Source organism: Trichosurus vulpecula, chromosome 2, assembly GCF_011100635.1.
Source record: "Trichosurus vulpecula isolate mTriVul1 chromosome 2, mTriVul1.pri, whole genome shotgun sequence".
Taxonomy (NCBI): Eukaryota; Metazoa; Chordata; class Mammalia; order Diprotodontia; family Phalangeridae; genus Trichosurus; species Trichosurus vulpecula.
In genome coordinates, this window is record NC_050574.1 from 111,046,969 (window position 1) to 111,062,013 (window position 15,045).

The 15,045-nt window shown below is 39.9% G+C and overlaps 1 protein-coding gene across 2 annotated transcripts in view; it reads right to left on the reverse strand.

Annotated features, from left to right (window-relative positions):
• Positions 1 to 12,526: 12,526 nt before the first annotated feature.
• Positions 12,527 to 15,045, reverse strand: part of ANKRD42 (ankyrin repeat domain 42) — a 72,496-nt gene continuing 69,977 nt past the window's right edge. For both annotated transcript variants that reach the window (XM_036747140.1, XM_036747139.1), the window contains exon 12: positions 12,527 to 12,616. In XM_036747140.1, coding sequence (XP_036603035.1) covers positions 12,527 to 12,616 — 90 coding nt within the window. The remainder of the gene's footprint in view (positions 12,617 to 15,045) is intronic.

The following is a 15,045-nucleotide window of genomic DNA, read 5'->3' on the forward strand; positions in this document are numbered from 1 at the left end:
GTTTGTGCTCAGACTCTGATGACTCAACAGATGAAACATTCTTTGAAACATTAAGTGGAGGGAAATACCATAATTTCCCATTGCTACCTGTGTACTTCTACTTTGTGATTTATTTTACTTCAGAGCTTATTTGAGTTTTAGTGGACTTTGAAAAGCCAGCATATCTGAAGTCAAAAGATATGAAAGTTGGAAGGTATTTGGAGTTGTTTGGAGCCAGAAAAAAAGTTAAGTGTGGTCTCAGGGAAACACTAGGCTGGGTCTGGAGACCAATTCCAGTCGCAGGTATTATTTACTGTTTTATTTTAGTTAGGCAAGTCACTTAACCTCTGTGACTTGGTTTCTTCTTCTCTAAAATGCCACCAGTTATCAAAATGCTTTGCAAAGATTTTTAAATCCTCTGCTATTTAGAAATGGTATCTATGTATTGGAGAAGTAGTAATTAGGATAGGGTATACCATTTTGAAGTCCAGATCTACCACATGAGGAAATATAAGAAGGATTTGTAATCTGTCTTACTCTCTACTATTTTCCTCCAGGTTTCATTCTTGCAAATATTGAGGAATGCCACTTTGAATTACTAAGAATAATAAAGTTCTGGTGGCAGACTGCCAGATTAGAGTTTGTCTTATAGAGAAACATTATAAATATAGTAAGTTTTTGGGACTTTGTAAACTTTAAGTTACCACAAGATAACAATAAAGCTGCTAGAACTTTTCTTTTTTCTTTAAGTAGGAAAATGAAAATAATAGAATTCCTACAAGAAGTTGGAGAAGACACACTCCTGCCTGCCACCCTCTAACCTAGTGATCCCACTATTAGGCATATACTCCAGTGAGTTCAAAGTAGAAACGTTTCAATACACCAAGATAGTTTTAGTAGCCCTTTGTGTCATAGCAAAAAACTAGAACCAAAGACGCCCCTCAATTATAATGTAATGGATTATTACCACAAGAAACAACACAAGAAATTCAGAAATGAAAGAGAAAATAGAAACTGATGCAAAGTGAAGTAAACAGAATGAGGAAAACAGCATATGCAATGACTACAAGTATGTAAATGGAAAATCCAGACAAAACAAACTGAACACTAATTATTAATAACCCAGCTTGGCCCAGAAAAAGAGATGATAAGACAATGGGCCTCCCACCTTTCTTGTCAGAAGTGGAAACTATGGATGCTGAATTTGGCCAGACTTAGTTAATGGGCAGGTTAGTATTTCAGAAAACAAAAGATAGTAATAAAAAATTTTAAAGAAATAATAATAGCTTAGTGGATAGGATTCAGGATTTTGAGTCAGAAGGTGTTCAGTCATTTCAGTCATATCCAGCTCTTCATGACCCCATTTGGGGCTTTCTTGACAAAGATGCGGGAGTAGTTTTCCATTTCCTTCTCCAGATCATTTTACAGATGAGGAACTGAGGCAAACAGGGTGAAGTGACTTGCCCAGGGTGACACAGCTAGGAAGTATCAGAGGCTGGTTTTGCACTCAGGAAGATGAGTCTTCCTGACTCCAGGCCCAGCACTCTTATCTACTGTGCCACCTAGCTGCCCAGAGGAGAAGACCTAGGTTCAAATCTTGCCTCAATCATTTAAAGGCTCTGTGACTCTGTACAAGTCACAGCCTCTTCATTCTTCATCTGAAAATGATGGGTTTGCACTTATTGACCTCTAAGGTCCAACCCTTCTAGGTCTAAAGCTATAATCCCCTAATATTCTAGCTATGGAAATGAGGTCACCTAGTAATCATGACCAGCCAAAATAAACCTAGATGGCCTTCATATGGAAAACTGAGTGTGCAGCAAAAACCTGAAGGAGTTATTATAATAGTACCTACAGGCCTCACATGGGGAAGGGAGCCAACAGTGAGACTGCCAGTGACAGAGAGGAAAAAGATGAGCTATAGGTCTCAGGAAGCATGAAAGGAAAGGCAGTAAGGAAGCCCAGAACAGACCAATGCTAGATAGACTTCAGTACTGACCAAACAGAGATTTGCTGCAATAGTGTAGAAGATAGTAGGGTAGGTCAAAGGAGACCCTTGAGTCACCACCAAAGCTACTATAATCATCACAAGCAGAGACAAGTAAAGGCTCTTGGTCATTGGGATACAGCCAAATGGAAACTATCAGACATCTTCAATTAACATGGGTAGTGCTGGTGGTGTGGTTCCCTCCCTCTCTGAATGACAAAGAACAAGGCTAAAGTAGAGCGCTCAAGTAGCAACATCTATATGAGGAAAATGGCTGGTCTCCATCCACAACCTGCAGGCACACACAAGAAATTCACTTAGCAGTTATCAAGTGCCTATCCCCCTTACCCATTGACAGCAAAATCCATGAAGGAATTGGGATGCAGGGAATATTAGGACATGAAGGTGTGAAAGCAAGCCCAACCTGATGCTTCACAGGCAAATCTGAATAGCAGCTGCAGAGTTACGTTGCTGGCAAAATAAGATGATGACAAGACATGTTCATTTTTTGCTCTGGTTGTTTTTGTTTTTTTGCTTTGGGGGGGGCAGGGCAATTGGGGTTAAGTGACTTGCCCAAGGTCACACAGCTAGTACATGTGTCAAGTGTCAGAGACTGGATTTGAACTCAGGTCCTCCTGACTCCAGGGCCGGTGCTCTACTCACTGAGCCACCTAGCTGCCCCTGGTATTTTTTTTTTAAAAGCAAGTTAATTCCCATTTTATTATACTCCTCCCTTTATTCACCCATTGTAATGTGGCTGGAAGGCATGGGACATCACAGTCTTTGAGGAATTGAAAAGGATTTTCACAGAGAACAGTGGGAAGGTAGGTGCTGGGTGTGAGCAGTTAGCAAATATGACTAATGAGGAACTCTGAGTAACTGCAGTGAAAGATGTCATCAGGGCCCCTTGTGCCCCTCGCGCTGGGTTTCCCAACCTGAAGCCAGTTTTAGAGGGCAGTGAACCAAAGAAAGAACTTTTCATATGTATGACTGCCTGTTTTAATTTCCTGATGCCAGCATATATTTACAAACACATATATAATTTTAAAATTTTGTTTTCAAAGAGCTACTGAGTACCCTAATCCTGATCTAGTAGTAATTTACCAACGGTCAATAGAGCAACCAATAACACCTGGTCCATTTCCTCTGTACACAGTATTTTTTTTCCCCTCTTTAAATTAATTTTATTTCAGTTTTCGACATTCACCTTCACAAGCTTTTGAGTTTTAAATGTTCCCCCCTTCCTCATCCCCAAGACATCACATGATCTGGTAAAGGCTCTACATATACATTCTTATTAAACATATTTTCACATTGTTCATGTTGTAAAGAAGAATTAGAATGAATGGGGAGAAACCACAAGAAAAAAAAAACAAAAAAAAGTGAGTAATAGGCTTCAACCTGCATTCAGACTCCATAGTTCTTTCTCTGGATGTGGACAGCATTTTCTATCATGAGTCTTTTGGAGTTGCCTTAGATCCTTGCACTGCTGAGAAAAGCTGTCTATCAAAGTTAGTCATAGCACAATAAGGCTGTTACTATGTACAGTGTTCTCTTGTTTCTGCTCATTTCACTCAGCATCAGTTCATAGAAGTCTTTCCATATTTCTCTGAAATCTGCCTCCTCAGCATTTCTTATAGCACAATAGTATTCTATTACATTCATATACCACAACTTGTTCAACCATTCCCCAACTGATGGGCATCCCCTCAATTTCCAGTTTTGGGCCAACACAAAAAGAGCTATTATAAATATTTTTGTACATGTGCATCTTTTTCCCATTTTTATGATAGAAGTGATATTCCTGGGTCAAAGGGTATACACATTTTTATAGCCTTTTGGGCATAGTTCCAAATTGCTCTCCAGAATGGTTGGATCAGTTCACAACTCCACCAACAATGCATTAGTGTTCTAGTTTTCCCATATCTTCTCCAGCATTTTCCTGTTTTGTCATGTTAGCTAATCTGACAGATATGATTGTGGTACCTAAGAGTTATTTTGATTTGCCTTTCTCTAATCAATAATGATTTAGAGCATTTTTTCATATGGTTATAGATAGCTTTAATTTCTTCCTCTGAAAACTGCCTGTTCATATCCTTTGACCATTTATTGGGGAGTGATTTGTATTCTTATAAATTTGACTCAGTTCTCTGTATATTTTAGAAATGAGGCCTTTATCAGAAACATTGGCTGGAAAAAATCTTTCCCAGTTTTCTGCTTCCCTCCTAATCTTTCTTGCATTGGCTTTGTTTGTGCAAAAACTTTTCAATTTAATATAATCAAATTATCCATTTTGCATTTCATAATGTTCTCTAGTTCTTGTTTGGTCATAAATTCTTCCCTTCTCCATAAATCTGACAAGTAAACCATTCTTTGCTCTCCCAGTTCACTTATAGTATCAGCCTTTATATCTAAATCGTGTACCCATTTTGATTTTATCTTGGTATAGGGTGTAAGATGTTGGTCTGTGCCTAGTTTCTGCCATACTATTTTCCTGTTTTCCCAGCAGTTTTTGTCAAACGGGGTTCTTCTCCCAGAAGCTGGGGTCTTTGAGTTTATCAAATAGTAGATTACTATAGTCATTGACTACTGTGTCTTGTGTACCTAACCTATTCCACTGATCCACCACTCTATTTCTTAGCCAGTACCAAGTAGTTTTGATGATTACTGCTTTAAATTACAATTTAATATCTGGTATGATAAGGCCACCTTCCCCAGCTTTTCTTTTCATTAATTCCCTTGATATTCTGGACCTTTTGTTCTTCCAGATGAATTTTGTTATTATTTTTTTCTAGCTCTATATAATCATTTTTTGGTAGATTGATTGGTATGGCAATAAGTAAATTAATTTAGGTAGAACTGTCATTTTATTATATTAGCTCACCCTACCCATGAGCATGTGCATAGTATTTTCATGTGACAATGAAGGCTATGTCAATTTACTTCCCTATGTCCCAATCAGCATCCTTGGTCCCCATTTCCCTACACCGGTTATCCCTCTCCAGTTAGAATGTAAGTTTCTCCCTTGAGAGCAGAGACTATTTTCAGATTTGTCTCCCCAGTGCTTGGCCCGTATTGAAACAAATACAGAAGACCCTCAGATTACAAGTAACCTGGTTTACATTTGCTCTGCTGGATCAGGAAAAGGTGGAGAACCATCTACATGGAGATTGTGATTCACATTGCGACAGTGAGCGATGTGAAGACTGCTTGCATGAGAACTTTGGAAAGGTGAGACCCATGAGCTGCCTTGGAGCCGACTTTGGTGAGGTGAGCTCAAAGGTGGAGAATTGTGATTCAGCAACTGTGATTCTGACAGAAGCCAGGAGAGGCCAGCCTGAACTGGATGACCAGGAACCCAGAAACTCGGAATTCAGCCCTGGGGCAAGATGGAAACTTTGTAGCAAGGTGCCCAGTGTGCCTTTTTGCTGCATTCCCCTGGGACTGTTTGGGACCCCGGAGGCAGGGGTGGATTTGTCTATGGTGGGGTGGGGGAAGTGCCTTGGACCCCCAGGGACCCCACCCTGTTGGACTCAGGACTTGGAATTGGGGGCTGGAACAGCGTGGGGAGAACAGACCCCCAAGAAAACTTTATTTGGATTTTTTTTGGTTTTCATTGGGGCTTTGCTAATTAAAGCATGCCCCCTCCCCCCCCCCAGCTCACCTCCTTCCTGCCATTTGAGTTGAGGCAGGAGCCCTACCCCGCTGCTGCTGCCTCTCCTGCCCGCATGACCTGGTCTTCCACTCCGGCTCCTGCCCATGGGGGCTTCCTCCAAGCTGGGGGCCCAGACCAGTTTGCCACTCTTTGGTGTCACAGCCAAGTACAGAGAACAGACATGGGATGTGGGGGTTTGGGGTTTTTTCTTTTTGTCACTTTAAAGACCAAAAATGTGTGCTTGGAGCCAGGCGACTCTCACTGGTTTAAATGTACAAAGATCCCAAATAAATATGTGTGTAGGTCACAGCCTCAAAAAATTTTGTTTTATTTTCAGTTTATATTGTGTATTAATCATTGCTATTGTATTTCAGGTGCATTAGGGACAAAAAACTTACTTAAAATTATACATAATTATTTTTATGTGAATATTTTGGGGGATTTCCTATGGGAAAATGTGCTTTGTAATATGAACAAATCGCAAGACGAACAGAATCTTGGAACAAATTAAATTCGTAAACCGAGGTTCTATTGTACTTTTTTTCTTTGCTGTATCAGAGGCCCTAAACTCAGATATCACAGTGGTACAAATGACTGACCTAACATAAAAGTTATCAAATAGGTTTCCTTAATATGCATGGATACAATTGTCAGACACAAGGATAATCCTAGATGTGGTAACCACCAGGTGGTCTGTGGCTCCCATATTCCCCTTTGAGATGTGCTCTCATAGTGGCTTTTACACAGGGTGAGGAATTTGCCAGCTCTGAGGAGGGCCTAAGCCTCCTTCATACACTTGGGTGACTTCCAAGTGCTAGTGTTGAGGGTAAAAATCCCAAAATTAAAGTTCCCAGGACTGGAGCTCCCAGATGGGGTCATTGAGGGGGAGTACCCCTCAAGGCTCCAAGTACTGGAGAGGGTCAGGGCCAACTGGAATGAATTCACGATCTCAAGCATTCTTTAAGTCAAGGTAGCAAAGATTTATTACGCTTTACAGCGGGCAAGAGTTCTTAGGTAACCTGAAACCTTACATGGGTGCAGGAAAGTTTTTATACAAGATTTGGGGTGAAACATATCAATTAAGTGTTTTGGGGTGGGATTAGGGAGTGGTTAAGGGGTGGTCAGTTCTGAAAGGAACATGCACTTTTGGCATCTACTGCGCAGGTATCTTACATAGCCCAAGAGGTGGGGGGGGAAGGGGGGGTATGACCTGGAGGTGTGGTTTTGACTGTGAACCGTCACTGAATCAACTAACACTCAGGGCTGACTGGAAATATCCAGGTGGCTCTCATCAAATGTCTTGTTAGACAATATTAATGTAAGGGAGCATACATTTGACTATGTCTAGGTGTAACCACAATGGCCTTTGTTTTCTTTGAGTGACTCAATTTATCTCAGTGAGCTTTACTAGGTGCTAAGCCCCAGGCCCAAACCCCATTAGGTGTTAACGTAATCCATGTGGATGTGAACCTCTTAGGGCCCTAAGGGGAGGGGCCAATTCAAGAACCAATCAGATTCAGATGATGTCTGATGTCAGATGTCTGAAGCCCTATAAGAAGGGAGGACAGAGCCATTTGTGTGGGGCTCTGGAGATGGTGTTGATGAGGAGACTCTGGGCAGCTGTAGCTAAGGAGCCCTCCAGCTTGTAAACCCGGATGTTGAAACTTTGTTGAACTCTGGTAACTATGTGTTGGGATTTGAATCAGACAAAGGCTGTTGATGTTTGTAATTTGTTTGCATTTTGTTTTGAAGTTCAGGGTACTGGTTTTTTCCCCTGAACTAACTGAATGATATTTGAATGCTGAATTAAAAGTAAGCTTGTCAACCCCTTCACCTTGCTTTCCTTAATTAAGCAGATCAGAAGAACCTGTGCTGTTGGCAGCTTTCTGGGTGCTGGCTGTGGGTGAATCTTATACTCCCACAGAAGCTGCTAGCCAGATTGTTGAAACACTAGGATACGTAACAGTAAGGTTGGTAAGTAGTAAATATCATTATGGCTCAGTGCATAGCCAATTAGCATGTACACAGGAAATCCAAACTAATAAATCCTATAGGTGCAGCTGGCTGCAGTATCAGGAGGAGAGATAAGTGTTTTGCTAAGGCATGCTGCGCTTGAACTGGAGAGGAAGTGCTAGGGCCAATGCTTTTAAAACAGGGAGAGATGTGATTTTAGAACTGGATGTGATTTTGGAATTGGGGTCCAGGCATGGGCACCCAAGCAGAGGCTAAGGAGAAATGTTAGAATTAGGGTCCAAGCACAAGCACCCAAGCACCCCTCACTAGGTCACTGGTACTTAAAGCCTTCCATAGTAATATACTGTGTACTTAAATCAAAGAAACGTTTGTGTTCTAGCTACATAAATGGTAGGGCCTATTGTCCAGCTTAATTTCCTAGTTCCCTTGTGGCTTGAATTTCCAGAAATCTTTTATCTTTACATCTTTCTGGCTGTCATACTACCTTTAACACTGTTCTTTGTCTTTATAGTGACTTCCAATGTCTCCACCCCTCTATTCTTTCCGAGGCCAGCACCATTTCAGAGGCTATACTGTCTTCCCTTCACTATCTCCACCCCTTGGGTAATCAGTTCTAGACTAGACTCCCTTGCAATCACACTTTACCAAGTCCCAACTTTGGCTTACTTCCAAAATCAATCTCCTTCACTCCTGGATGCAGTAGGGGAAAAAACAATCATAAAATCACGTTGACTGGGTCCCCTACAAATTTGTTACATATTCTCAACTTGTCTCTCACTGCCCCAAGGCAATACTTTTATACCTCCCTAATCAATTTGTTATTTCATTGGAAATGTCTCTTCCAAACATTCTCTCTTCTCAAGCCACCCCCAGGACCCACTCCCCAACCCTCTGAAGACCTCAACTCATAATTCAATGAAAAGATTGAGGCTATTTGTCAAGAGCTCCTTTTCCTCATCTACCCCAACATTTCCTCCTTCACCCATCTCTTATGAAGAGGTAGTTCTTCTTCCCAAAGAAAACCCTTGTACATGAACCTTTGATTCCACTCCCATTCCATTTTCTTCAGTAGACTGCCCCTTCTCTATCATCCCAACTCTCTTACTAATCTTTAAGCTCTCCTTTCTACAGAATCCTAACCTGCTTCCTACAAACACATGCAGTACTCCTCCATACTTAAAAACAAAACCCTCACTTGATCTAACTATTCCTGCCAGCTACAGCCCTAAATCTTTTCTCCCTTTCTCCACTAAACTCTTCAAGAAAGCTAACTGCACTCAGTTTCTCCACTTCTCCTTTCACCCTCTTCCAACCCCTTGCAATCTGGCTTTCTGACTTTATCATTCAAGAGGTCAACAAACTTTATTAAGCACTTACATGTGCCAGGGACTGTGCTAAGTACTTGGGCTAGAAAGGCAGAAAATAGACCCTGCCCTCAAAGGAGCTCATATTCTAATAAGGAGACACTATGCAAACAACTATGCACACACAAAAGATAGAGGATAGATGGATAGATAGATAGATAGATATAGACAGATATTGATATATGGAAATTGGGGGGTAAGGTGGGACGAGAACCAAGAAAATCCCTTTTCAGAAGAGAGGATCTGCGCTGAGTCTTGAAGGAGGTAAAGATAAGGAGAGCATTCTAGGTATGAGGCATGAAAGCCAGTGAAAAGGTGTGGAGGTGGGAAGTGCAGTTCCTTATGTGCAAGGAGACCAATGTTATTGATCTTATAACATGAGGAAGAGAATAAAGTACAAGAAGAATGGAAAGTAGATAGAGACTAGGCTATCAAAGGCTTTGAATGCCAAAGGATTTTATATTTGATTCTGGAGGTAATAGGGAGTCAGTGGAATTTATTGAGTAAGGGGATGACGTAGTCAGACCTGTGCTTTAGGTATATTAACAGCTGAGTGGAGAATGGACCAGAGCAGCCAGAGACTTCAAGCAGGGAGACCACCCAGAAGACTATTAAAATAATCTAAGAATGAGGTGATGAGAGCCTGTACCAAAGTGGAAGTTCTATCGGAGATGAGAACATACAAAAAACATTGCAATGGTAAAAAGGACAGGAATTGGATATGAGCAGTGAGTGGGGAGTTGAAGATGACACCTAAGTTGTGATCCTGAGTTACTGGGAAGATGCTGGTGCCCTTGACAGTAACAGGGAAACTGGGAAGAGGGAAGGGTTTGGGGAGAAAGTTAATGAGTTCTCTTGGACATGGTGAGTTTAAGCTGCCTATGGTAGGCTGTCTACAAACAGCCAGTTGTAGATGTCCAATAGCGACTAGCTGGAGAAGCCAGACCGAAGGTCTCCAAAGTTAACCTAAGGTCTTTTAATTGTGTTTTCCCAGTCCTCATCTTTCTAATCTATCAGCAGTCATTCTCTTCTCCTGTATACTCTCTCTGATCTAGGTTTTCATGACACTGCTCTCTCTGATTCTCTTCCTACCTGCCTGACTATTCCTCAGTTTCTGTTGCAGATCTTCATCTAGGCCAGGCCTAACAACTGTGGGTGTCCTACACACATAACTCGATCTTCTTTTCTTCTCCCTTTACACCATCTTACTTGGTGATCTCAACAACTCCCACTGTTTCAATGATTATTTTTATACAGATGATTCTATGTCTGGTCTCTCTCCTGAGTTCCCGTTTCACACTTTGAATTGCATATTGACCTGGATATGCTACAGACATTTCAAACTCAACATGGTAAAAACAGAACTCATCTTTTCCTCAAAACCCTCCCCTCTTTCAAACTTCCCAAATGTTTGTTATTTAAAGCCCTTCACAATCTGGCCCCTTCCTATTTTTCCATCCTTTAAGAATTTACTCCCCTCCACATAATCTAGGATCTACTGACCCTGGCTTCCTTGCTGTTCCTTACAAAAGACACTTCACATCTTCCAACTTCATACCTTTTCACTAGCTGTCTCCAATGTCCAGAATGTCTCCCTTCTCATCTCTGCCTCTTGGCTTCCCAGACCCCCCTCAAGATTCATCTGAAATCTACCTTTTTACACATAGACTCCCATACACACACATATAATAGATACATGTATATGTACATATATATATATATAGATAGATATAGATATATGTATGGTGTTTATATACACACACCTTAGAAATTCTTAAGTCCAGCTGCTTCCTTAAGGAAGATTTTTCTTGGAGTAGAAAAAAATTTATTTATTATAGGCTCCTGATACTCATCTTAATTGTTAGTAGACTTGTTTGTGGCTGATTAGCTCAATGGTTAGAACAGTATGTGAAGCCTCCATCAGAGTCAACTATGCTTGATAGAATTCCTTAAGGCAAGGCCCATTTAATTTTTGTCTTTGTATCCTGAAGGCCCACCATAGTGCCTTAGCATATCGTAAGTCTTTAATAAATGCTTATTGATAAATTGGTTTATCTTCCTTTTGTCCCAAAGCCACACACTACATCCCTTCCAACCACTCTGCAAATCTGGATCCAGGTGAGTGTGTGAATGGGTCACAAAACCAAAAAATCTATCACCATGTAGTTATGACACACATAAAGCTGCCCCCAAAAGGGGCAGTACTGTATCACAACATCATTAGTAGGTTATGAACAAAGTTCATCATTTATGCAATTATCCCATTTACAATAATTTTCCTTTAGAAATAACTGGCTCCTGTAATGTTCAATTCAATTAAACAGACATTTAATAAGTGTTTTCTTCCACAACAACCCCTTTGAGGTACTTAGTTCCAATAACACCTGTTTTACAAGTAAGACAATAAAGGCTCAACCAAGACTAGATGACTTGCTTATAGGAAGGTAGGTAATATGCAGCAGGACTAAATTCAACACATATCCCAGTGACCCTCAGGCCCAGTGTTCTTTCCACTGCGCCAAGTAAAACAAGTGGTGGCATGTAGGAAACCAAAATTCCTTTACTTTAAAAAAAATTCCAAATGGAAATTTCAAGGGTTCTTGTGCCATGAAGGAGAAACTAACTTTGAAACTCAAAGAAAGAGAAGAAAATACAATAATGCACCTTGAATAAATTTGCAAGGAAATACAAAAGCTAATAATTCTAGAATATTTCAATTCTCTTTGCATTTTTTTTGTTTTAGAAGATAATGATTACTTGTTAAATTTCCTGGCAAGTTAACATTAATTTCACTAAATATGTGATGGTTGGTTGTGTAAACTTGCACTCTTCTCCAATGTAAAAATACTCTCTATTTGGAACCTTGGCCCCAGTTTTAGTAGGTACTTATTTTATTAAAAAACATAAAAGTTATTTTTTAAAAATGTAAAGGGCAGATGTCCTCTGAATGGTGAGCCACTGGCATCAATATCACATGAGAAGCAAACTGGCAAAGTAGAGAGGGCACTTCACATTTGGAGTCCAGAGATATGGCCTTAAATCATATCTCAAGTATTCATTTCCGGATTTAACCACTCTCAGAGCTGCAGTTTATAAATTTGAGTTATTATGATAAATAATAGCGCTGCTAATAAAATTATCTACATGGCAAAATTCATTAAAGTAAGCTTTTTTTTTTAAATGAGAAGCGTCTATTGCAAGGTAATAATAATTCTGTTTAAAGAAGAAACAATCACAAAAACTGGTTCATTTTATATTTTTATAAAACTAATTTTATCAACATATATAAATCTAAATCTCATATGTAAGTCTTGTTTTTGAATCTTTGACATTGTCTACGAAGATATTTGAAAAGTGTATGGGGGCATGGGGGGGAGGAATGATACTACTAATCTAATACTTTAAATTCCTTACAACAGTTCATTTAAATTTTTGCTTTCTGCAATCAAGTAACAACACAGGTCTTTGCCCTATGGAGGAATACTGAGCAAAGGGAGATATGTCAATATAAACATGAAAGGGAAAAATCAAACAGGTATTTTCATTGAAAGTGACATCACTCACTGATTATGACCTTCTCATAAATATCCCTCCAGAGGATGTGATCTTTTTTTTCACTTTTCTCTTATCTTTGTTTGAGTCAGAAGCATCATCCTCCTATGGACAATGGAGAAGATTTTAAATAAGTTTACTACTTTAGCATAGACTTTCACCTTCCCACGTTTTCCCCCAAAGGAAATATTACTTTTGTACCAAAAGGAAAAGAAACATCTAATATTTGTAGGATCTTTAATAATAACATTTATATAGCATTTGCTATGTGCCAGCTACTATGCTAAGTGCTTTACAATTATTATCTCATTTCATCCTCACAACAACCCTGGGAAGTAGGTGCTATTATGAACCCCATTTTACAGGTGAGGAAAATGAGTGTTAAGTGACCTGTCCAGGGTCACACTGCTAGTAAGTGTCTGATGTGGGATTTGAACTCAGGTTTCCCTGATTCTAAGCACAGCACTCTCTCCACTGCTCTACTTAGGTGCCTCTAAATAAATGTTCAATTACTGTGCAAACCAAAATAAAATACCAATTTTAAGTATTAAAACACATACTGCTTAAACTATATATTCTGTTAGCGTATAATATTTATTCAACAAAATGTTTAATAAGTACCTACTACATTGTGAAATATATAAAGACAAAAACAACATGGTCCCTGTCCTCAAGAAGTTTATCATCAAACATAGGACACTTCAAAATTTTTGAGAATTGGAAGTAACCTCAGGCAGACATTGAATCCAACCCATATCCAATAAGGGGTCATTCAGTCTCTTCTTGAAGACTGCTAAAAAGGGAACCTTACCACTTCTTAAGACAGCACATTTCACTTCTGTATTATCAGAATTCAATTATCATAATATTCTTCCTGACATCAAGCCAATTTTTGCCTCTTTTTGAGCCTGGGAGATTGGAAAGGATGATGGTGTAATAGGGAATAGTAATAGGGAAGTTCTGAATAGGGGAGGACCTGAGGGGAAAGATACTGAGTTGTTTTGAACATGCTGAGTTTAAGATGACTACAGTGGCCAAGCCAAGATGGCAGGGTACAGACAGGGACTCACCTGAGCTCTCCCCCCAAATCTTCCAAATACCTTTTAAAAAATGACTTTAAATGAATTCTAGAGCAGCAGAACCCACAAAAAGATGAAGTGAAACAAATTTGCAGCCCAAGACAACTTGGAAGGTCAGCAGGAAAGCGCTGTCACACCAGGGTGAAAGAGGAACACAGGCTGTGCCAGCACTGAGGCAGGACACTGTTGCTTTGCCCATGCTTGGATCTGGGTTGCAGTCCTGGGTGACAGTCCTGGGGTGAGGAGGAGCACATAGAATAGCAGAATTTGCAGCCACAGTGGAGGAGGGACCCTCCTCACAGTTCCAGGGCAGAAAAGAATACTTGTGGTCACTCACAGATAAGAGCATAGGCCAGGAGAGTAGTAAACACTTAGATCATACCACCTTGGAAGAACTGAAAACTTAGAGGTCCCTGGAAGTATGTCTGAAAACAGCTGCACAAAACCCCTGAAGCTTGGGATAGTGTACCCTCCACCCTGGAAGCAGAGCCCTACTTGAACAAACAGATAAAAGTCAAGAAATACGCTGGGGAAATGAGCAAACAGTGGGGAAAAACCTCTTGACTATAGAAACTTACTTTGGTGACAAGGAAGATCAAAAAACACACCCAGAAGAAGACAACAAAGTCAAAGCTCCTACATCCAAAGCCTCCAAAAAATATGAATTGGTCTCAGGTCATGGAAGAGTTCAAAAAGGACTTTGAAAACCAAATAAGAGAGGCAGAGGAAAAACTGGGAAGATAAATAAGAGTGACGCAAGAAAATCATAAAAATGAGTCAAAAGCTTGCTAAAGGCGACATGAAAAAATACTGAAGAAAATAACAACTTAAAAAACAGACCAGACCAAATGGTGTAACAAGTCCAAAAAGCCAATGAGGAGAAGAATGCCTTAAAAAGCAGAAGTGGCCAGATGGAAAGGGAGACCCAAAGGCTCACTGAAGAAAATAATTCCTTAAAAATTAGAATGGAGCAAGTGGAAGCTAATGACTTTATGAGAAATCAAGAAACAATAAAACAAAACCAAAAGAATAAAAAAATGGAAGACAATGTGAAATGTCTCATTAGAAAAACAATTGACCCAGAAAAGAGATCCAGGAGAGATAATTTAAAAATTATTGGACTATCTGAAAACCATGATCAAAAAAAGAGCATCAACATCATCTTTCAAGAAATTGTCAAGGAAAACTGCCCCAATATTCTAGGAGCAGAGGGTAAAATATAAATTCAAAGAATCCACTGATCACCTCCTGAAAGAAATCCAAAAATGAAAACTTCCAGGAATATTATAGCCAAATTCCAGAGTTTCCAGGTCAAGGGGAAAATATTGCAATTCAAGTATGGTAGAGCCACAGTCAGGATAACACAAGATTTAGCGGGTTCTACATTAAAGGATCAGAGGGCTTGAAATATGATATTCTGGAGGGCAAAGGGGCTAAGATTACAACCAAGAATCA